General features: G+C 37.6%; 2 protein-coding genes and 2 pseudogenes across 4 annotated transcripts; 2 read left to right on the top strand and 2 right to left on the bottom strand.

The window, feature by feature from the left end:
* Positions 1-501: 501 nt before the first annotated feature.
* LOC120114091 lies at positions 502-8,783 on the top strand (annotated as a pseudogene).
* A 486-nt stretch (positions 8,784-9,269) lies between these two features.
* LOC120218615 lies at positions 9,270-11,275 on the bottom strand. The gene is made up of 2 exons (XM_039215552.1): positions 10,609-11,275; positions 9,270-9,658 (listed from the first exon to the last, which is right to left on the bottom strand). Exons 1-2 carry the CDS (start codon positions 11,273-11,275, stop codon positions 9,270-9,272), a joined length of 1,056 nt encoding a protein of 351 aa, XP_039071483.1.
* A 763-nt stretch (positions 11,276-12,038) lies between these two features.
* Positions 12,039-16,133, top strand: LOC120218605 (annotated as a pseudogene).
* A 452-nt stretch (positions 16,134-16,585) lies between these two features.
* Positions 16,586-20,292, bottom strand: LOC120114045. 3 transcript variants are annotated; one of them, XM_039135080.1, is made up of 8 exons: positions 20,136-20,292; positions 18,993-19,169; positions 18,777-18,839; positions 18,601-18,667; positions 18,406-18,506; positions 17,958-18,002; positions 17,185-17,655; positions 16,586-16,932 (listed from the first exon to the last, which is right to left on the bottom strand). In XM_039135080.1, the coding sequence occupies exons 2-8, from the start codon at positions 19,125-19,127 to the stop codon at positions 16,762-16,764; spliced, it is 1,053 nt and encodes a 350-aa protein (XP_038991011.1). In that variant the 5' UTR covers positions 19,128-19,169; positions 20,136-20,292; the 3' UTR covers positions 16,586-16,761. The 3 variants fall into 3 exon arrangements, with proteins under 3 accessions (XP_038991011.1, XP_038991018.1, XP_038991014.1); XM_039135087.1 differs by having other exon boundaries at positions 18,993-19,132; XM_039135083.1 differs by having other exon boundaries at positions 18,993-19,140; positions 20,136-20,291.
* Between the last annotated feature and the right edge of the window lie 850 nt (positions 20,293-21,142).

The raw sequence follows: 21,142 nt of genomic DNA, 5'->3' as shown, positions 1-21,142 counted from the left end.
ATGCTAAGTTTGATTTTATGTTTAAATTATTTTTCCAATTGACTATTTTTTTATTAAAATTAAAATATTATCTAAACTTATTTAAAATAATATAAATTACATTTGAAAGATTAAAATTTTGAAATAAACTATCATCAAAAATCAAAATTTAATCAGAAATACTCGCAATTAGTTGATCTAATGGGATAAAATATTAATTTTTTAAAATAAAATCAGAAATTTAAATTTCTAACACTTTCGGATAAAACAAACTGAATTAAGTGAGTCGTAAATTTATAATACGTCTTTGTAGTATTTAATATGGATTAGTTAATCGAATATTAGTGTTTAAATAAAAAATAAAACATAAACAATTTGACACGTGGCGAATTCACATTGGCTCTCTGACCCGTTCTCGTTACGATTTCACGACAGTTTTTCATTTCGTTCCGACGTTTCAAAGTGGGGCCTACCTCTTGATGGTCCCATTCTGCGGACTCGTGAGTCGAATGAACTCAGAGAGAACTCGTTTCCCCTTGGCTCTCTCTCTTCCTAGGTTTTTGGTTTATAAAACTTCGAGCTCTCTCCCTTCCAAAGCTCCCGAGGTTTTAACCACTCTGCTTTTTCTTTTTCTCGCACTTTCTCGTCTGTGGCAGCTAGTTTTCTGATTAGGTATGAAAAGCAAAATCTCCGATTCTAATCCTCTTGCTCTCCGTCGTTTAAAACAATATATGTTTCATTTCATAGGAAAAAAATCAGAGTATATTGTTTTGTTTAGTAAATTTAAGATTTATCTTGTATGTTATTTGATTTAGTTTAACTCCGTTCTTATAGGATTTTGCATTTTTTGCCTTTTCTCTCTGTTCTCCGCTCCTCTGTTTTTTATTTTACAGTATATAAGAAACATGCAATTGCATGTGCATGAACTGCTCCAGTGTCTGTTTGTGATTAATTTGTTAGATTTTGCAGTTGATTTTGATTATTTCCGGAGGAGGAGATTGAATAATCGCAATTACCTGAAATACTTGCTTTTGTTTGAGTTAATCCTTTCATCGTTGTGCTAATATTTAATTTCAAATTGCAACAAATGAAGGATATGGTTTGTTTTGAGCTTTTCTCCCCATGCATGCGTGAGGGAGAAGTGAACACTGTATTTTTTATATAGGCGAAATTAAAAATTTATTTTACTGTGGAATTAGCATTGAGCTGTTAATGGTTTGATATATTGTATGCTCCTTAGTTGTTGATGAAAATGGTGTTGCATATTTAAAATCTAGATTTACTGGGTTAACTGGAGCTTAGAGTTATTTAAAAAGACCTTGAAGGTTGGAGACATTTGTCTTCATTCTCCAGTTATACCTACGCATAAATTCGTTCTCTGTGTATAGACTTTGAAATGTGTTTAAGAAGGATAGAGTTATTAAATCATGGAAAATATGATTAGAAAGTAACAATGAGCATTTTATAGTTCTCTACATATCCTTCAAGCCCATCTCATACCCCTCCCCTGCCCTTTTTCCTGTAATCTACAGTGTACTGACAACTCCCTTATTGAAGCATTGGTCCTAGAACTATCTGACTCACACTGTTTATTCTTAAATCTTTAGTTCCTTGTTGAATAAGTTCCTCCACAGCCTGCTAGCACCATTGATCTCGAACTCTATATATTTCAATGGAAATGTGTGGCAACTAACAGGGGTGATCCTGTGGCCTCTTTCATGACATTGTGTGTCAAAAATGTGGACTGGTTAATTTCATTGAATTTTTTAGTTACGCTGTTTTATGGTACATTATTGCTCCATATGGTATTTGTTATAATTGTCCAGAATCATTTACCATTAACTGTGGTATGTTTTTTAGATAACTGAGAAGTTAGTCATGTAAGAAAGTTCAGGCATAGCAATTTGGAATGTCTGCTTGTTATTGTTAGTACTTTTCAATTTTAAGGTGTACTTACAGAGTTTATGGAAGACTATACTCTGCAAAGCTAGCGTTTGCCTATGTATCCAAAGAGGTCTGGTCAAGGAGATGGGCCAATTACTAGGCCTGTGCGCTCAAGTGATAGGCTTAGGAGAAGGCCAAAAGTATATGGCCGACCATATTTGTATTACAGTCCTACCATCATTCGAAAGAAGAGCAAGACAAAGACAAGGACAGCAGCTTCTCGCATTGCCAAAATGTTGCGTTCGGGGGATCGGCCGGTGCGTGCTTCAAACAGCAATGTAAGTTATACAAACTTTTTTGACTGTATATGCCATGCTGATATTCTTTAAGCTGTTGTGAGAACATTTTTAGCTCATCCTTTTTAATGTGAAGTTTTTCTAGGCTGTAGATTACTTGGAAACATAATTCTTTTGTGACTATAGTTGTTTTGAAAATGTGTTGCATTAAAGCTCCGATTGCCAGTTGCTCTTGCAACTTAATTTTTGCTATTGCTTCTTGAAAAGTTGCTGCAGAGGAGAAGTTAAAAAGCAGAGTTGAATTAATTCAAAATGAACCATAACTAAAATAGAACATCAATGTCTCATAATCAGTCTACATCAAATATTTAGTTTACACTTTTCAGAAATGTAAAATTTTGTTTGATTTCTTCTGAAAGCAAAAAGAAAAAGAAGGCGTTTAAGTTATTTTCTATGGCTGCAATTAAAGAAAAGGAACATATTAGTGGACACTGATGTTTAGAATATTTTAATATACCTTCTTTTGAGACACTTTTTTTGTGCTGTGGCTGTATTATATAATTTATATTCACTTTCAGATACAAGTTCCTTCTGTGGCCTTTTAGATCAAAATGTAAATTCCTTTGTTCTTAGTTATGTCAGGCATTGTTGTAGGAGGATATGTTTTATGTAGGTTTTCTTTAATAAGTTGTGTCTTTGCATGTTTTCATATCATTGCCTCTTTCCTTGAAGCTGATTTGATTAAATGACTCATTTTTTTCTATGATGTCTTGCATTGTGATTTGTGAATTTGATTAATTTTATTCATTGTCTTATGCAGTCAGGCACGGTCAATCTTCGGCGTTCATCTAGAAAGAGGAGAGTTTCTGTGAATCTAGCTGGTTATACTGAGAGTTCCGGTTCAGGGGATGAAGACATGATGGTACCGTCCAAGCATACAAAATTTTTGGAATTGGATTAATTTTCTCACATTTAATGAAACATAAATTTTATCACATCACAAAAGCTTATTCCATTTCAACTCCTCACTATTTACTTTTTTCAGAGACCTTCATATCGACCAATGAGGAATCGGGTTGCTAACAGTGTAAGTCAAGATGAGTCTCCTTCTCCCAAGCAGAAAAAGAGCATGGAGACTAAAGAAACTCCTCGACGTGAAGGATTACGCCCTCGTCGTTCAAAATCAGCTGCAATTAAGCAGAACAATTTTGATTATGGTGATGAGCAAAGTACTTCGGAGGAGAAAGTTGGAGAAGATGAAAGTGAAAATGGGAATGATATAGATGATGAGGTTGCAGATGATGACCAAAATGATGCTGAAGATGAGGGTGATGAAGAAGCTGAGGGTGAAGATGAAGAAGAGGATGAAGGCGATGATGAAGAGGGTGGAGAGAGAAGGAAGGAAGGAGGCGATATGATCTTCGAAATCGTGCTGATGTACACAGGCTATCTATGGATGAGAGCAAGCAAAGATCTAGATCTCCTCGGAGGGTTTTACGTCAAGGAATGGGGACTAAGGTCAGCAGGGATGTTAGGAAGGGTGGCTCACGTGTCCATAAGCGTCATCGTCTAACAAGAGCTGAGGATTCTGATGATTCTATTCTTGTGGATGAGCTGGATCAAGGTCCTGCTATTCCTTGGGGTCGAGGTGGAAGCAGATCTGGACCACCTTGGCTGTTTGGGGGATTAGACATGCATGGGACAACAGCATGGGGATTAAATGTTGCTGCATCGGGTTGGGGAAATCAAAGTGATGCTTTTGCTACTTTGACTTCTGGGATTCAGACTGCTGGACCCAGCTCTAAAGGAGGGGCAGATATTCAACCCTTACAGGTTGATGAAAGTGTAAGCTTTGATGAAATAGGCGGGCTTTCTGAATATGTTGATGCTTTGAAGGAAATGGTCTTTTTCCCCTTGCTGTATCCAGATTTCTTTGCAAGTTATCACATCACTCCACCTAGGGGTGTTCTGTTGTGTGGTCCCCCTGGCACTGGTAAGACATTGATTGCCAGAGCTTTAGCAAGTGCCGCTTCAAAGGCTGGTCAGAAAGTCAGTTTTTACATGCGAAAGGGTGCCGATGTGCTTAGTAAGTGGGTTGGTGAGGCTGAAAGACAATTGAAACTTCTTTTTGAGGAGGCACAAAGGAATCAGCCTTCCATTATTTTTTTTGATGAGATAGATGGGCTTGCCCCTGTGAGGTCTAGTAAACAAGAGCAGATCCACAACTCTATTGTGTCCACTTTGCTTGCCCTCATGGACGGTCTTGACTCCCGTGGACAAGTCATTTTGATTGGAGCTACTAATAGGATTGATGCTATTGATGGAGCTTTAAGGCGCCCTGGGCGATTCGATCGTGAATTCAATTTTCCATTACCTGGATGTGAAGCACGTGCTGAAATATTGGATATTCACACTCGGAAGTGGAAGAAACATCCTTCGAAGGAACTTAAAATGGAACTTGCAGCTAGTTGTGTGGGATACTGTGGTGCAGATTTGAAGGCTCTATGCACTGAAGCTGCTATTCGTGCTTTTCGTGAAAAATACCCGCAAGTGTACACTAGTGATGACAAATTTCTGATAGATGTTGACTCGGTGAAGGTGGAAAAGCATCACTTTATAGAGGCTATGTCAACAATTACTCCTGCTGCTCAAAGAGGTTCCATTGTTCACTCTAGACCGTTGTCTTTGGTAGTTGCACCATGCCTGAAGAGACATCTTAAGAAAGCATGAACTATATATCTGACATATTTCCTCCCCTGACAATTTCATCCGAGTTGACTAAGCTTTCGTTGCTTTCATATGGATCAGCAATTCCTCTTGTTTATAGGCCTCGACTGCTACTATATGGTGGTGATGGTTCTGGCTTGGTAAATATTTGCGTACCCTTGAATTTTTGTAACTGTAATTATTGGGCCAGAAACTGAATATACTTACTGATCTAGTTATACAGGATCATCTTGGACCAGCAATTTTACACGAGCTAGAGAAATTTCCTGTACATCCTCTTGGTCTTCCATCACTTCTTTCGGATCCTAGTGCAAAGACACCGGAGGAAGCGTTGGTGCATATATTTGGTGAAGCAAGAAGAACCACACCATCTATACTATATATACCTCAGTTTAATCTGTGGTGGGATAACGTGAGTGCTTCATGCATTAAGCAACTATTCAAATCTGATTCGGATTTTAAGTATTAGTTCAAATCTGTTTAACGAGGCCTCCTTTTCTTTTAAAAGTATTAGTTCAAATGAATGCACTTAGTGTGTTGGCATATGGAATTTTCAGGTCTTGTTTTTTAGTGTACTATTTGTATTTTCTTTTGTTTTCTAAGTTCGATGAATCTGTTGTTGCAGGCATATGAACAGCTAAGAGCTGTTCTGCTTACCCTTTTAGAAGAGTTGCCTTCAGACTTACCCATATTGCTACTTGGAACTTCATCAACTTCACTTGCTGAATTAGATGGGAATCCCTGTTCAGTATTTCCTCAGCGTAGTGTGTACGTGTATCTAATCCTTAAAATGACCTTTTATGCATTTCCGCCCTTCATTTTTGTGACTATATGGGCATAATGTTGACCTTTTTGCCAATTATTTTCCATAATCTGAGTTGGTTATTGCTGTCACCTTTAAGTATTGTTTTCAGTAAATAAACCATTATTGGCCTTTCATGCAAGTTACAGATCTTGTTGAGGCATACCACAACAGAATGCAATCCAACTGCATTCTCTTTTATGCTGATATGACATGTGAAACATCATAGTTTCACACATTTTTTTCAGAAATTCAATATACGAGTAGAATGATATTCTTGTATTACATTTTTTCTGTTTTGTCTTGCTTTTATTTGGGTAATATTCATGAGGAGGACCTTTTTTACCCAATTCGCCTGCAGCATTTATTTACATGTCTTTTTGTTTATTAAAACTTAGTTTGACAGTCACGTATTTAATTTTTTTTGTCAGCTATCAATTGGACAAACCTTCAACTGAAGATAGATCTTTGTTTTTTGACCGTTTAATTGAAGCTGCATTATCAGTATTGTTGGAGGCTATGGCCAAAAAGTCACAGGAACCAAAATCCCTTCCTGAACTTCCCAAGGCGTCAAAAGTGGAAAGTGGACCAAAGGTCTCAGAATTGAAGGCCAAAGTAGAGGCCGAGCAACATGCAATTCGTCGCTTACGCATGTGCCTCAGAGATGTCTGCAACCGGTAAATTTATCAGTCCTAATTATGTAATATAGTGTAAGATTTAACTTAGGGTCCTTTCCTTTATTGTTCCCTGCCCCTTTCATTGATTGCTATTCCTTTCTCTTTGCGATGGAAGCTCTGTGGAGCATATTTCAATTGATTTGGGTGTAGCTTTAAGAGAAATAGTTGCTGGAAGTGGAACTAAGGTTCTAATTTGGAGTTCAAATTCTGGAAATTGAAAACAATATAACTAATGTTGGAGGATGGCTTAAAGCTTTCGAAAGAATCATCCAAAGTTATTAGGTATATTCCTGTAGAACTGTTCTGTCAAGTGACTTTAAGAGAAATTTCAGTTTAGAAAATGAAAAAGCTTGTGGAAAAAAATTATAAAATTATAACCATGAGAAAAAAAAGAATAAAAGAGAAAATCAACTTTTCGAGATGTGGTTAAGCTGATATTCTGTTGTGGTGTGGTTTTTGCCTCCTCGTAGTATCATTGTTGGATCTTTCCAAGATGGTTCATGAATGTGTTTTGGGTCGTAAGATCTCCTTCCATGCGATCCTTAATTATATTAACTTATATTTGTTGCCTTGCCCCAAAGTTGGCATAGGATGGGCTTCTAGGTTTTAATTTATTGTTGATTGATATCTTCTGCTTCTATATTTAACTATTAGTACACTTTAGAAACGATGGTTGATCATGTTGCAGGGTACTTTATGATAAAAGATTTAGTGCCTTCCATTACCCGGTTACTGATGAGGACGCTCCAAACTACCACTCGATAATCCAGAACCCCATGGACATTGCTACTTTATTGCAGCGGGTTGACTCTGGACAATATCTTACCTGTTCTGCTTTTGTGCAAGATGTTGACCTGATTGTAACCAACGCAAAGGTGTGGGTTTGTCAAATCCGAAATCTAATCTATTTCGAGTTCTTATTTTAAGATAAACATGTGATTTGCTAACACATGGAGACTCGCTGTGGCAAACACTTGCCAAAAAGCGTTTTTAAATAATCTGATATGCAGTTTTGGTTTATTGTTAGGAATTTTAGGTTTTTATCGAGTAACTGGAAGTTTCAAATTTCAAATTTTGTTCAAAAAGTCTAGCAACTTGATTTACGATAACGAGGTCCAATTTTCATTTGTTGCTTTGTGTGGCTCTTTTGTGTTGTTCCCTCCTGCAAGTCTACCCGTGCCTGATTCGTTTGCTATCCTGAATTTCAGGTTTACAATGGAGATGATTATAATGGTGCTAGAATCGTTAGTAGAGCTTGTGAATTACGCGACAGTAAGTTTACTTGTTCTTTTCTGCCAGTGTTTTATTGTAATTACCAAGGGTCTCCCCTTTCCCTTCCTTTTTTTTTTCAATTTTCTTAGCGTTTTAGTTTCTTTTCTATCAGGTAGATGGTATGCTGTCACAGATGGACCCTGCATTGATCGCTGATTGTGACAAAATTGCCGCCCAAGGGGGTCCGACTCAAATTCCAGATGATCTTGGGCTGTCTCCTGCAATACCTGTTGTGCAGCTAGGTACTTCCACTCGAGCCAGTGCTCGACTCCGCAATGTCCAGCCAGAAACCAATCTTCAAAGCCATGAGGCTTTGAAAAGGCCAAAGAAGAATGCTGATGCTGCCCCTGCAGGTATATTGGTAACTGTATATATAGATTAGCAGACTCTTGTTTGGTGTATGATGGGTCGGATTTTAAGCTTTATTTGTTAACAAATGCACTTTTCACTTGTCGAACTCCGCCTACCAAACCGTGGGGGTAGAGTAAATGAACAACGAATGACATGAATCACTCTGCCTATATGTTGTGCTGGCTTGAACCACTGTATCCTCGAACCGTCGGGTAGAGTAAATGAACAATGAATGTGACATGAATCACTCTGCCTATATTCAGTTAGAAGTATTCTCAATGTTCATCCCTTACCTGTTAATCCGTGTGCCGACGCAGATGACAAATCCCAGACTGCGGATTCAGTGCAAACAAAGTCACCTCAAATTCCAGAGGTAAGCGAGATACACTGTGAGGGGCTGAACCTATTTTGGGTTATCGTAAGCAGCAAGAAACTTCAACAGATTTTAATGGATCTCGGGACGCTAGAATGTCGGATGATGAGATTTCAACCTTAGCCGAATCCGCAAAGAAACTGTTTGTGGAGCGAACAAGAAACTACGGGATTCCGGAGCTGGAAAGGGTGTACAGTCGTATAATGAAAGGCATTTTTGAAAGTAGGGAGAAAGGTATTGGAGACGATGATCCGAGGCCTTCGATTTTGAAGTTTTTGTTGAGTTTTGCAGAGGATGAGTCTAATTTCTCGTTTCTTTAAGGCCTCTTTTCTCACAAAGAGAACTTTTACTCGGGTAGTTGTCGTAAAGTCGGCACTTTTTTTTTATTATTTCCTTTCAATTCATATTATTGAGTTAGGCCAATCGCTATTCTCTACATTACATACATTCACACACATCTTTTAGTTTTATACATTTTAGGACCATTAGAGGAGAGAAATTAAATATTAAGATTAATAGTAGAAAATGAGAATATATTCACTTGAAAGAGAGAATAACCCGATCAGATTGGTCGAAACTTGTCGAAAGCAGACAGAAAATTAATCAGAATAAAACTTTCAAAAGCATCCACAATCTCTACTTCCAAAAACATAACTAGAGATGCGAACAACTGGAGAAAATAAAACACAGAAAGCAGACAATTATAGTTTGAATAATCCAAGGACAATCAAACGTTCACACTTCACACATTCAAACTCAAAACACAGTTTCCCTACATTTCTATTAAAACTGGAAAGCCTAGTTTGGATAATAAATACAACAAGCTTTATAAATATTACGGGTGCAACTGTTTCTGGTTCAACCGTTGCGGGCGCAACCGTTGGTGCAGCAGCAGCGCTTGTTGCAACCTACATTGCTACGGTCGACTGCCACCGTAGATGATTAGGTGCTACACATTCCCAGTTGCCAATATAATTGCATTCGGACTTCGTGCATTCAAGAGCCAAATCTTCACAAGGCTTGCCACATTCATCACAATCAGGGTAGTAGTAGCTCTTCTTGACAAAGCTGAGTGAGTGTGGATGATCCTCTCCTTCGTAGATGTTCCCGAGTTTGATGGATGGAAGTCTTCCAAGAACATAATCAACATGAGCAGAAGTATCACATGTTGTACAACAATAGAACCAACGATTTGGATCTCGACTTTCTTCGCAAATGTCACAATAATGACTTTCTGAATAATTATTATCATGATGGTCGGTGAGTTTGAGAGAATGTCCATCGCATTTGTGCCAAGCTGTACTTGGCAGTGAAAAACATTTAAGATAGCACAAGATTGCAATCCTTACAAGAAAATCCACCAAGTCCACATGTCTCATCACCACAAGCATTACACTCCCCTTTACACTCTCTGTAGAAATAGAGGGGCTAATAATGTGTCAAACAGGCCCAAACACCAGGAGTAAGAGCAACCACACATTGGAGACATATCTTTCCCTTACATTTACAACACTCATAAGCAAAGGCATTAGACACTTGCAAACATTTTCTACATTTAAAAACTGTCTGAAATAAGACGGAGAAGTGATTCGCAATAGTGATGCCAGACATGCTTCTTTTGAGGTAACTCAGCACAAGCTTTATGAAGAATAAAAACACATTGTGAACAACAGTAGAATGGATCCGAGATTGGTAATATACATCCGTCACAACTATTTTCATGCTCTCCAACGGAAGGACATAACATTAGGTTATGATCATGCATGATATGTTTTATTTTTGTAGCTTCTCCAGCGTCATTCCTCTCCAAAACAGTGATTGAACTTTCATTATATAGCTCATCTTCATCCTCAGGTTAAACTATAAAATATGAACTTTCGTCCTGAGTGACGCAGTTTACATGGAACGTAATATTGCAATCTGAACAACAGTAATATCCGTGCTCTGGGATTATCTCATCATGATAAATTACGCTGTCTGAACTTCTAAAATCATGTGGGAAAAAAATATTTATTAAAAAGACGGTGATCATGTCACGTACTTTTGATGATGCGTGGCAACGAAATGCACCCTTTATGGAGTATAATGTTGCATGTAGAACATATGTAGGAAGCATAAGCATATGTAGGAAGCATAAGTTCCTTCGGTACCACATGCATCGCAAATGAATGGTACTCATCTTGGAAATGGAATGAGTGGATGCGGATGACTGTTATCTTCAAGAACGAGTGGCGCTAATAAACTTACAAGGCCTACAACCGTAAACAAATCCGTCGATAAAGGTATCTTGGTATATCTTGCAGGAGAGCCGTTGGCTGTTAAATTGCAGAACAAGAGGATGTTTGTGATGGAACATATGATTCATTTGGAGAGGAAGCTCAGCACATTTCTTGTGTAAATTAAACCCACAATTAGGTGAGAAGTATTCATAATTTGCTAATGGTTCCCAACACACAAAGCACTTTCTAACATCTTCGAGTTCTTTATCCTCTTTTCTAGTGGAAATCTTTGGGGGATCAAGGGCAACATGCTCAAGCTCTTTCAACATATTTTGAGCAATATTGAATGTAAACAAAGCACATTTAATATGAAAGTTCAAACCACAAGAGCAATGATAAACGAACTTCTCACCCTCTTTATCGCAGAAATCGCATTTCCATAAATAAGTTGGATTTTGCACAAGAGCAAGAAGGTGATCCTGATGGAAAGGGTGATTAAGCTCTAAGGGTGCGCCGGCACATACCTTGTGAAGGTAAAACCCACAGTCCTCGGCACAACCAAACCATGGAGCAGGCACCTTCTCCCCACACCTGGAGCAGTCAGCTAGTATTGTTCCACTTTGATTGGTCATGAGCTGCTCTTCGTTCAACAACACAAGGGGATGTTGATGGCCATAATTCTTTGACACCTCCATTTCTCCTTCCTTTCCTTTCTGTCTCTTTCCAAAGTAGAAGAAGAGTAAAATGAAACTCAAAAGGCAGAAACAAATTAGCAGGGCAGCTTAAAGGGGGCGCTAGAGCTACGTTCAAGGGCCAAGAAGAAAAAGGAAAGTAAACTTGGTAGGGTAAGGTTCTCGGGAGGTACTTTATGATAAAAGATTTAGCGCCTTCCGTTCCGTTACCCTATGGTCAGGTAAGTTTACTTGTTCTTTTCTGCCAGAGTTTTATTGTAATTACTTGGGATCTCACCTTTTCCTTTCTTTTTTCAATTTTCTTAGCGTTTCAGTTTGTTTTTTATCAGGTAGATGGGATGCTGTCACAGATGGACCCTGCATTGGTCGCTTATTGTGACAAAATTGCCGCCCAAGGGTGTCCGACTCAAATGCCAGATGTTCTTGGGTTGTCTCCTGCAGTTCCTGTTGTGCAGCTGGGAACTGCCACTGAGCCAGTGCTCGACTCCGCAATGTCCAGCCAGAAACCAATCTTCAGAGCTACAAGGCTTCGGAAAGACCAAAGAAGAATGCTGATGCTGCCCCTGCAGGTATCGTGATATCTGTATGTATAGATTAGCTGACTCTTGTTTGGTGCATGATGGATCGGATTTTAATCTTTGTTTGGTGGTAACATATGCAACTTTTCACTCGTCGAACTCCGCCTACCAAACCGCTGGGTAGAGTAAATGAACAACTAATGACATGAATCACTTCCACCGACGTGAATGGATCTCGGGATGCTAGAATGTCGGATGATGAGATTTCAACCTTAGCCGTATCTGCAAAGGCACTGTTTGTGGAGCGAACAGGAAACTATGGAATTCCGGAGCCGGAAAGGTTGTACAGTCGTGTAATGAAAGTCATTTTTGAAAGGAGACGACGATCCGAAGCCTTCGACTTTGAAGTTTTATTTTTTGAGTTTTGCAGAGGATGAGTCTAATTTCTCGTCTCTTTAATGCACATCTTTTCTCACTAAAGTCGGGACTTTTTTTTCCCTTCCAATTCATATTATCGAGTAATGCGAATCGCTGTTCTCTACGTTACATACTTTACATACATACATGCATACATTTACACATGTTTAAAAATAGATCTAATTGAAAATAATGACCAAACTGAAAAAAAAAATATAGAGAAATGTATTATTGTAATTATTTCTAAGATCAACTCGACTTGACTCAATTAAAAAAAATTTGATTTTTTTAGGGAAAAGGGCAATCTTTACCTCTGTAGTAGACCCAACGTATTTTCACCACAAGCATTGCACTGCCCTTCATACTCACTGTAGTAAAAGAGGGGGTGATCATGTGTCAAACATGTCCGAACACCAGGAGTAAGAGCCACACATTGGAGACATATCTTTCCCTCACATTTACAACACTAATAAGCAAAGGCATTAGACACTATCCAACATTCTTCACATTTATTAACTTCATCTGAAATAAGATGGAGAAGTGGTTCGCAATAGTAACGCCACAGATGCTTCCTCTAATGTAACACAGCACAAGCTTTATGAAGAAGAAAACAACATTCTGAACAAAAGTAGAATGGATCCGAGATTGGTAACATACACCCGTCACAACTATTTTCATGCTCTCCAACGGAAGGACTTAACATTAGATTATGATCATGCTTGATATGTTTTATTTTTGTAGCTTCTCCAGCATCATTCCTCTCCAAAACAATGAAAGAACTTTCATTGGATAACTCATCTTCATCTGAAACTATAAAATATGAATTTTTTGTCCTCTGTGACGCAGTTTACATGGAATGTAATATTCCAATCTGAACAACAGTAATTTCCGTGCTCTGGGATGACTTCATCATGACAGATTATGCAGTCTGAACTTTAAAAATCATGTGGAAGAAAATATTTATGAAAGAGACGATGATCATGCCACTTACTTTTGATGATGCGTGGCAACGAAATGCACCTTTTATGGAGAGTACGATTGCATGTAGAACATATGTAGGAAGCATAAGTTCCTTCAGTGCCACATGCATCGCAAATGAATGGTGCTCGTCTTGAAAATGGAGTGAGTGGATGTGGATGACTTTTATCTTCAATAACAGGAGGTTCTGATAAACATTCAATGTGCATAACAACCTTACAAGGTGTACAACCGTAAACAAACCCTCTTCGCAAGAGAGCCGTTCGTTGTTAGATTGTAGAACAAGAGGATGTTTGTGATGGCACATATGGTTCATTTGGAGAGGAAGCCCAGCACATTTCTTGTGTAACTTAAACCCACAATGAGGAGAGAAGCATGTATAACTTGCTAATGGTTCCCAACACCCAAAGCACTTGATATCATGTTCAAGTTCTTCATCATCAATTTTAGTGGAAATCATTGGGGGTTCAAGGGCAACATGCTGAAGCTCTTTCAAATTATTTTGAGCAATATTAAATTACTTTGTTCAAGCGTGTAATTACTTGGGGTCTCACCATTTCCCCTTTTTTTTCCAATTTTCTTAGCGTTTTAGTTTCTTTTTTATCAGGTAGACGGGATGCTGTCACAGATGGACCCTGCATTGGTCGCTTATTGTGACAAAATTGCTGCTCAAGGTGGTCCGACTCAAATTCCAGATGATCTCGGGCTGTCTCCTGCAGTACCTGTTGTGCAGCTAGGAACTTCCACTCGAGCCAGTGCTCGACTCCTTTTGCAATTCTTATATTCACTTCTGTTGCTTTTCAAGAAGGTCTTCGCCTTCTTTTCTGGAAAGTTTATAAGTAAGCCAATTGTTATGCCAATTATTATCACTGCTTGCCTTTCTGTTTTTTTCAGAAGCTGAAAACAAAATTTGACATCAATTAGTAGTATTGTTTTTGAACATTTAGGAAATTTAAATCCTTTCTTGGGATGACAAAATGAATGAATCTACTTATTAAGTTGATGTTATTTAGGTCCTTCATTTTATTCCATTGTTCTAGGGGGAACTTTGAAGCTTGTTCATTAGGAGTTATATGTATATGGATCTTTCATTGAGCCAAATGCTTAGGCATATAAATGGTTTTTTTGTTTAGTTGTATAGAGTCTGTGTACTTGCTTACTTGGATATAACAGTATGTTTTGCACTGCCGATAAATGCTTGCATTTGGTCTTTCTCAGGACGTTAGAAGACATATCGGATGCTTTTGCAGATAGGGTCTCGAAGCCACGCTTGTATCTGACTGATAAGATGCAGATTGCTCTTGGTAAGATTGGAAGATGCTTCCATTCTTCACTTGCTTCTATACTTGAATAGGAAAAAAGGAATTTGGATATGGTGAACTGTTGTAGGGCGTAGTAGAGGTTATTTTTATGTTATTTTGCAAAAGAGACCCCTCCTATCGTCTTAGTTATTCTATCAGAATTTTTATGAGCCGACTTGCAGTAAATTTTAGTTCTAGAGAAGCATCATTTTGTACGAAAGACATGTTCGATGGGAGTATAGATCAAAGGCATAAGTCTAGCCATACTATGATCCCCCTTTTTCTCTTGTTCTTGTGGATCTTTTTGGAAATAGTAAATTTCATTTTTATCCATTTTATATTCTCTGTTAACATTATTTCTTGATTTATGCACTGATATCAAATTTCTGTTAACTGCTTCAGCTGGCGGGTTAGGTCATGGTGTAGCATATGCAGTGCAGTATTCTTTTGTCTCAGCCTCTTAACGCCAGCATTTGGTCCAGCAACCTATTTTGTCGATCGGTTTCACAGATACAGTTTTCCTTGTTTCCGGTGAGTTGTGTTTTCTTTATTTCTATTACACGCATCTATATGTATATTTTCATTTGCATGTGATGCATCAAGCATCATGCAACCCGTAGATTGAGATTGGATTAGTGAACAGATTTCAAGGTTTAGGTAGTCTTAATTTTCTGTGGATTAGCACATATTAAGAACCATGTAAAAATTGGACTTGAAGTTAAGTTTATCTTTTCTAATAGCTTTCATCTAACATTGCTGCAATTATTGCTCTTGCATTTGTAACGGCCCACACTTTCTTAGTGGTTATGGCATTTAATGGCTACGCTGAAGGGAATATAAAGGGTAACATTCTACTTCTGTTTTACGAGCTTATGCCACACTTTCATGTTCAGTTGCAACAGTTTATCATCCCAATAATTTGCAAATTTTCAAATCTTTAAACAGTGATTGTTCAGCATCCATGTAGCCTTATTCGTTTGAGCCATGCAACATTGAGGCATAAAATAACTGATAATATCAATAATCTATGCATCGGTAGCCTCATGCGTTCGGATTCGACTTTTGTAGCCAGTGGATGTTTTCCGTTGGTTCAGTTTGTTATAAATACCTTGTGAGATTACTATTTACTCGAATACATGAAATTTTAGTAAAAGAAATGAATTTGGTAAAGTAGCCTCATGAGTTGATGCTTATTCCATGCACGTCGGACCATTTAACAGCAGATAGTTTACGATATAAGCATTCACCTGTTGCTTTTCAAACAACTACTTTTTTTCCTTTGACATGTCGATAATTCGTAATTTGTCCTCTTGTATTGTCGAAATTAGTTCGCTTCTCTCGTATAACTTTTGGCGTTTGTGAATGATTCTTGCCGACATTTTTCCTCCAGATTTTAATAAATTTTGCTTATGATGGCTGTGTTATCGGGATTCCTCTTCTCTTCTTAATGGCAATCCTGACCTGATGCACTGCGGGAGGATGGTTTGGCGGAGATTAGCGAAAAACAAAGGCAGGGTAACTCATAAAAATTCGAAACTTTGCAGTTTCTCCCTTTGTTTAGTTGGCACCTGCACAGTTCTTCTCATGCAAGTAGTAGAACATATAATCCATGTATTGTCTCCTTTTTCAAGGAATGAAAGTTCGCAACAACTAAGACGATTCTTTTGAACCCGTCTAGCGGATTATTATATGCATACTGTTTATGGTCGTGATGCTTAACGAGTCGTATAGTTTTGGCATCGTCTTGCCCCGGTCCGTTTTTCTTGTTATTTCATGCGGCAAGGCAACAATGACAAGTTCCTACACCACAGAGGCACTTCTACTTAGTTTGCCTACTTCAATGGATGTTTAGTTTGCTTATCTATCTTTGAGACTTTTCAGTAGTCAATTTGATCATATTGTGAAGCTTTTGTTGTTTCATCTATCAGTTTCATCTATGTTACATCGATTCTTCATTTTCCTCGAAAACATCTGTCTGTGCGTATCGCATATTCGGACATGAGTACGAGAATAACCCCCCTTTAAATGCATGAAGAAAACTAGAAAAATCATATATATATGATTTACAATAATAAATGAAACAAAATATGACAAAAAAATAGCAAGATTAGCCTGCACTAATTCTTCCCAAATGTTTCACTTTGATTATTACTATTAAAAGAATTGAAACAATTTCTGGTATATGTAATAACTAACACCAATACCACAGAAGTAAGCACAACATTTGCAATCACTTCAGCAGCCATTTTTGTTCTTTGTGTAGTCCTGAAACTTTTCACTTGAGGAAGAACTTCCAAATATCTCTATCGGTCACCTCTTTGATCAAATGGGCTCTGAAAATGCCTTCTTCGTCGACTAGACTTCTTAGGTGCCTCGCTGGGCTGTTGTAGCCGACGTAGTTCTTCTTCGTTGCCAAGTAGACCACTCCGTACGGAGGCCTCAGACACTGGTTGTTCATAATAAGAATTAGAAATGATACATTATGTCGAAATGCGGAGTTAAAAAGGCAATGAGGCTATAAGAGAGGAAGTTCACATATGCAGCGGCATCAGGGCTTCGGGTGTTATGTAGGGCTCTATAGACGTACACCCTTACGAAAAATCATGCATTTCTCGGGATGCCAGTGTCACTTCAGTCCGTTTATAAAACCAGCAAGGACATAATAAAGAAAACAGGCAAAGCGAAATGAGAACCTTACCTTTTTAATTAGTGCATATAACTTCTTCAATGATGACACCGGGTATGGGATTTCAGTCATCAATATAACATCATAACCGCCTTCTCCTTGATCGATCTCGTTAGCTCTTTCCCATGCCCGACTTCTCGAAAGCCTTCTCGATCTCCTCGAGGAAATTTCTTGTGCCATGATGCTTCCATCTTGGCTACTGCATCCATCCAAGAAATCCTCCTCGGAGAAGCTAAAGCTCAACCCATTAGTCAGATCGGGCACATCATTCCGGACAACAGATAATACAGAGGGGAGTTCTTCCCAGTCCCCCGCGTAGAAGTGCACTGTTGGGGCAATAGTTTGTCTGGATGGAGTCAAAGGACTCTCCGGCTGTCGGCTTTGCCTGTCCCGGGCTTGCTCAAGGTTTGCAAGAACATTTGGTATGGTAGTGCATCGAATTTTCTCCGCACTGAGGTCTTGAAAGTGCACAGTGGAAGCACCCTGTATCGGAAATGAAAAAATGGGGTGCAACTTAATCCTTTATAAGAAATAAATTGCTCTTCTTTTTCAGCGTAAGAAGTCGGGCAACTAAGTACTCATGTCCAACGCCCATGTCCGAACCAATATCCGGCATGGATACGAGGACACGATCCTCCAAGGACATTCCAAATACATGAAAATGCTAAGACAGTCCTGATGCTTGAGTAACAACAATAATATATGCACAAATGTAATTCGCAGTCTATTAATAGTAGCCAGAGTTAAGATCTTATAAACAATCTAAGATCAATGAAAAGGTATACCTTCAGACAAGCAAAAATCCCGGGAAGTCCGTAACTACAACCCAACTGTAAAAGTGATCGAATAGGATAATTAGCGCACAGTCTACATCAAAAGCTACAAAACCGATGAAGTTGTTCCATAACTCTAAGATTTTATTCCTTAAATGAAATGAGAACTTTCAGAGAAACACAAGAATGCAGCAACTTATAGCATCTTAGGTCGGTTAGTTCAAGTCGAACATAAAAGCCAAAATTGTTTTCCGTCTTAGTATATCTACTTGACCTTCAAAGCATTTTATTTCACCAGTTTAATAATATCATTAAATGGACCTAAAACATGTTTTTCTATAAGGAAAATGAAAAATCCTATATATCGTGTTTTATGTTGAAAACTTAATTCAAAGAAATGAAAACAAAGGCTGCGTGCAGTGATCGATAATATTTTCAGATGTTTCTATGATTGAACTACCTCAAGAACCCTTTTCCCTCTAAAGCTCAATTGTCCATCACGAATCTCGTGCTTAAGGACGTTAACTAGATCAATAGAGCTGTCACAAGATTTCAGAAACCCTGCAAAACAAAATAGTATTAAATACTTGAACTTACATCATACTTTGTAACAAATAAAATATACGACTCAAAAAGTAGCGGATAACTAGCTTACCGTCAGGTTTTGAAGAAATCAGTTCGGAACCAGTGAAACCAATAATATCAACGACACTAATTCTTCCCTGTAGAAGTTTTTACAGGTATCAGCAAACATATCCTAAGCCACAATAAACATTATAAGGGTGAGCGAGAAAAGATAAGATGTCTGGAAAAAGCAATGAGTCAACACACCTTGAACACGTTGAGTCCTTGCAGGTCTACATTATCCCCAGCATACTTATAAGGGTGAGCTGTCTGCACAATTATCGGATGTCTTAATTTTGTATGCAAGTTTAACCGCCGCCAAGTCACTCACATAGTAAGCCATCTATTTAGACGATACTCAACCATATATACTTGACACGTGTAAATTTCACAAGTACGTCTTGGTAGGGAGATGAAATGTACCTTTGAGGGGAGAATCTCCACCGCCGGAGACGAGAGATACACATCTTTCTCTGATACAGAGGACATGCTTTGGCTTCCTCGGTCTTGGGGCACCAACCCCGGCAAGCATTGTGCAAGCAATGAGGTTGCACGCATCTTGGCTGATATACTAGGAAATAGATATGTAGAACGAAGAATCTGAAAATATCAACATTTCCATTAATACGAAGATCATTTTGTAGAAGAAATACTTGCTACCGGTAATAAGAACCCTTCGCAATATCAAAACTAATAAAGGGGGAAGACACATATATGCATAATCATCATGAAAGATCAAAAAGGACTCAGCATGATAATGGAAAATCTATATAGGACAACATTACAGGAGACAGAAACCGGGTTGGATTCAACTAATACATTACAAACTACAATACATATCATAAAAAATCCAAGTAACTAAACTAAAAATACTGATTTCAATTCAAATTCCAGAGAAACATCACAAGAGTTGCAATAATGCAATCTATTGCTCGAAAAAAGAAAATCGGAATAGCATTCGTAACGACTAAAACTGGTATAAAGTCATACAATGGCATTCAAAGCACATAATTCAGCCTAACTCCCAAGCAAAGGAAAAGAACAAGGGAAGTGATCAGAGGGGCCAAAAATCCAATATAATACCATGAGATAACTCAGCTTCCATGGACGCACCTAAATGTTCTGACAAAACAAGACAACAAATTTGCACTAAAATAAGCAGTTTTAAACGCAGACAACATCAAAATCGTTCTTCAGCAATGGTTTTTCCTTATATAATTCAGAAAAAAACAAACTCAAATCTTTAACTTCTTCAAGAAGGAAAAAAACTACAAAGAAAGTTCATATATAATTCAGAAAAAAAATGCTAAACTACGGGTAATTAACGAAAGTCAAGATGAATCCGAGTCCTAATTATCATCAATAGAATCAAAAACAGCTGTCATTACAAGATTTACTTAACCACACAAACTAAAAAAGAGCTGTTCATAGCATTCAACCTGAAAAAAACCAAAATCAAATTACCAAAAAAAAAAGCTTTGTAAAAACAGAAAATTAAAGCCAACCCACATCGAAATTAAATCAAAAAACAAAAACCCAGAATCCAAAACCTGAAACTAAACTTACCCAGAAAAGAGAAATGATCAGAAAACAAGTTGTCAAATACAAAAATTCAGTTGCTTGAGGGTTTATAAGTAAAGACCAAAGCTTTGTAATTTTCTGAGGGAGGAGATTTACGATATTGGAAAGTCAAAAAAGAAAAAGATGACTCGTTTAGAAGAATGCAGGAGAGAAGAAGCTTCGATTTCAGACTTCCTTTCACTGAAATAGTTTTATTCCGGTTTTGCCCCTACTGTGTTATTTTCCATTATTGGATATGCCATTAACATTCGAACAAGAAGTGGTTAAAGTTTTCCAAATAGTCCCTTTATTGTGCATAACTTAAGTATTTAGTCTTTACATTCTCTTTTGATCGATTTTAACGTATGTTATTTTAAATTTCAATTCAGATTTAAATAAATAACTAAACAATTAAGAAAAAAATATAATTGAAGAACATAAATTTCATATACAATTTATGCACAACATTTAACCATTATCGTGTATGTCAGCACCGTGAACTATCATATCAACATTGTGAATTGTCACGTCAGTACCGTAACAGTCAATAACAGAAAATGTTGATTAAAGGGCCACATTGAGTTTATTTTATGAGTAGGAGGATCTCATTAAGAGAAAATAATCGAGGCCCACATTGATCTTTTTTAAAAGCACATGGACCTTTGATGTCTTTTTGTCAAAAGGAATATGCCATTAATATATTATAATTCAATGAAATTAGTAATTTTAGCAAACCAAATACTTAAAACAATGCATAATTAAGCATTAGATGGGTAATTAGTAAAATTACACTTAACATCACATTTGCACATGCATACTCTTCATTATTTGCGTAAAGAAGGAAAAAACAAAGAAAAGAAAGCATGTATATGCTCATCATAATCAAGAATTAAATACTTGCCATACATAAAAGATATTACGTGTTTAATTACATTTAATTTCATGTTTACTTGCACGAATCAATCAATCTCAGTGATTAAGAGATTATTGTTATCTCTTGAGATACTGAATTC

The sequence above is a fragment of the Hibiscus syriacus genome, unplaced genomic scaffold (assembly GCF_006381635.1).
Source record: "Hibiscus syriacus cultivar Baekdansim isolate YM2019G1 unplaced genomic scaffold, ASM638163v2 tig00000778_pilon, whole genome shotgun sequence".
Lineage (NCBI taxonomy): Eukaryota > Viridiplantae > Streptophyta > Magnoliopsida > Malvales > Malvaceae > Hibiscus > Hibiscus syriacus.
The sequence above is the reverse complement of the archived record's forward strand: the minus strand, read 5'-3'. Positions and strand labels throughout refer to the sequence as shown.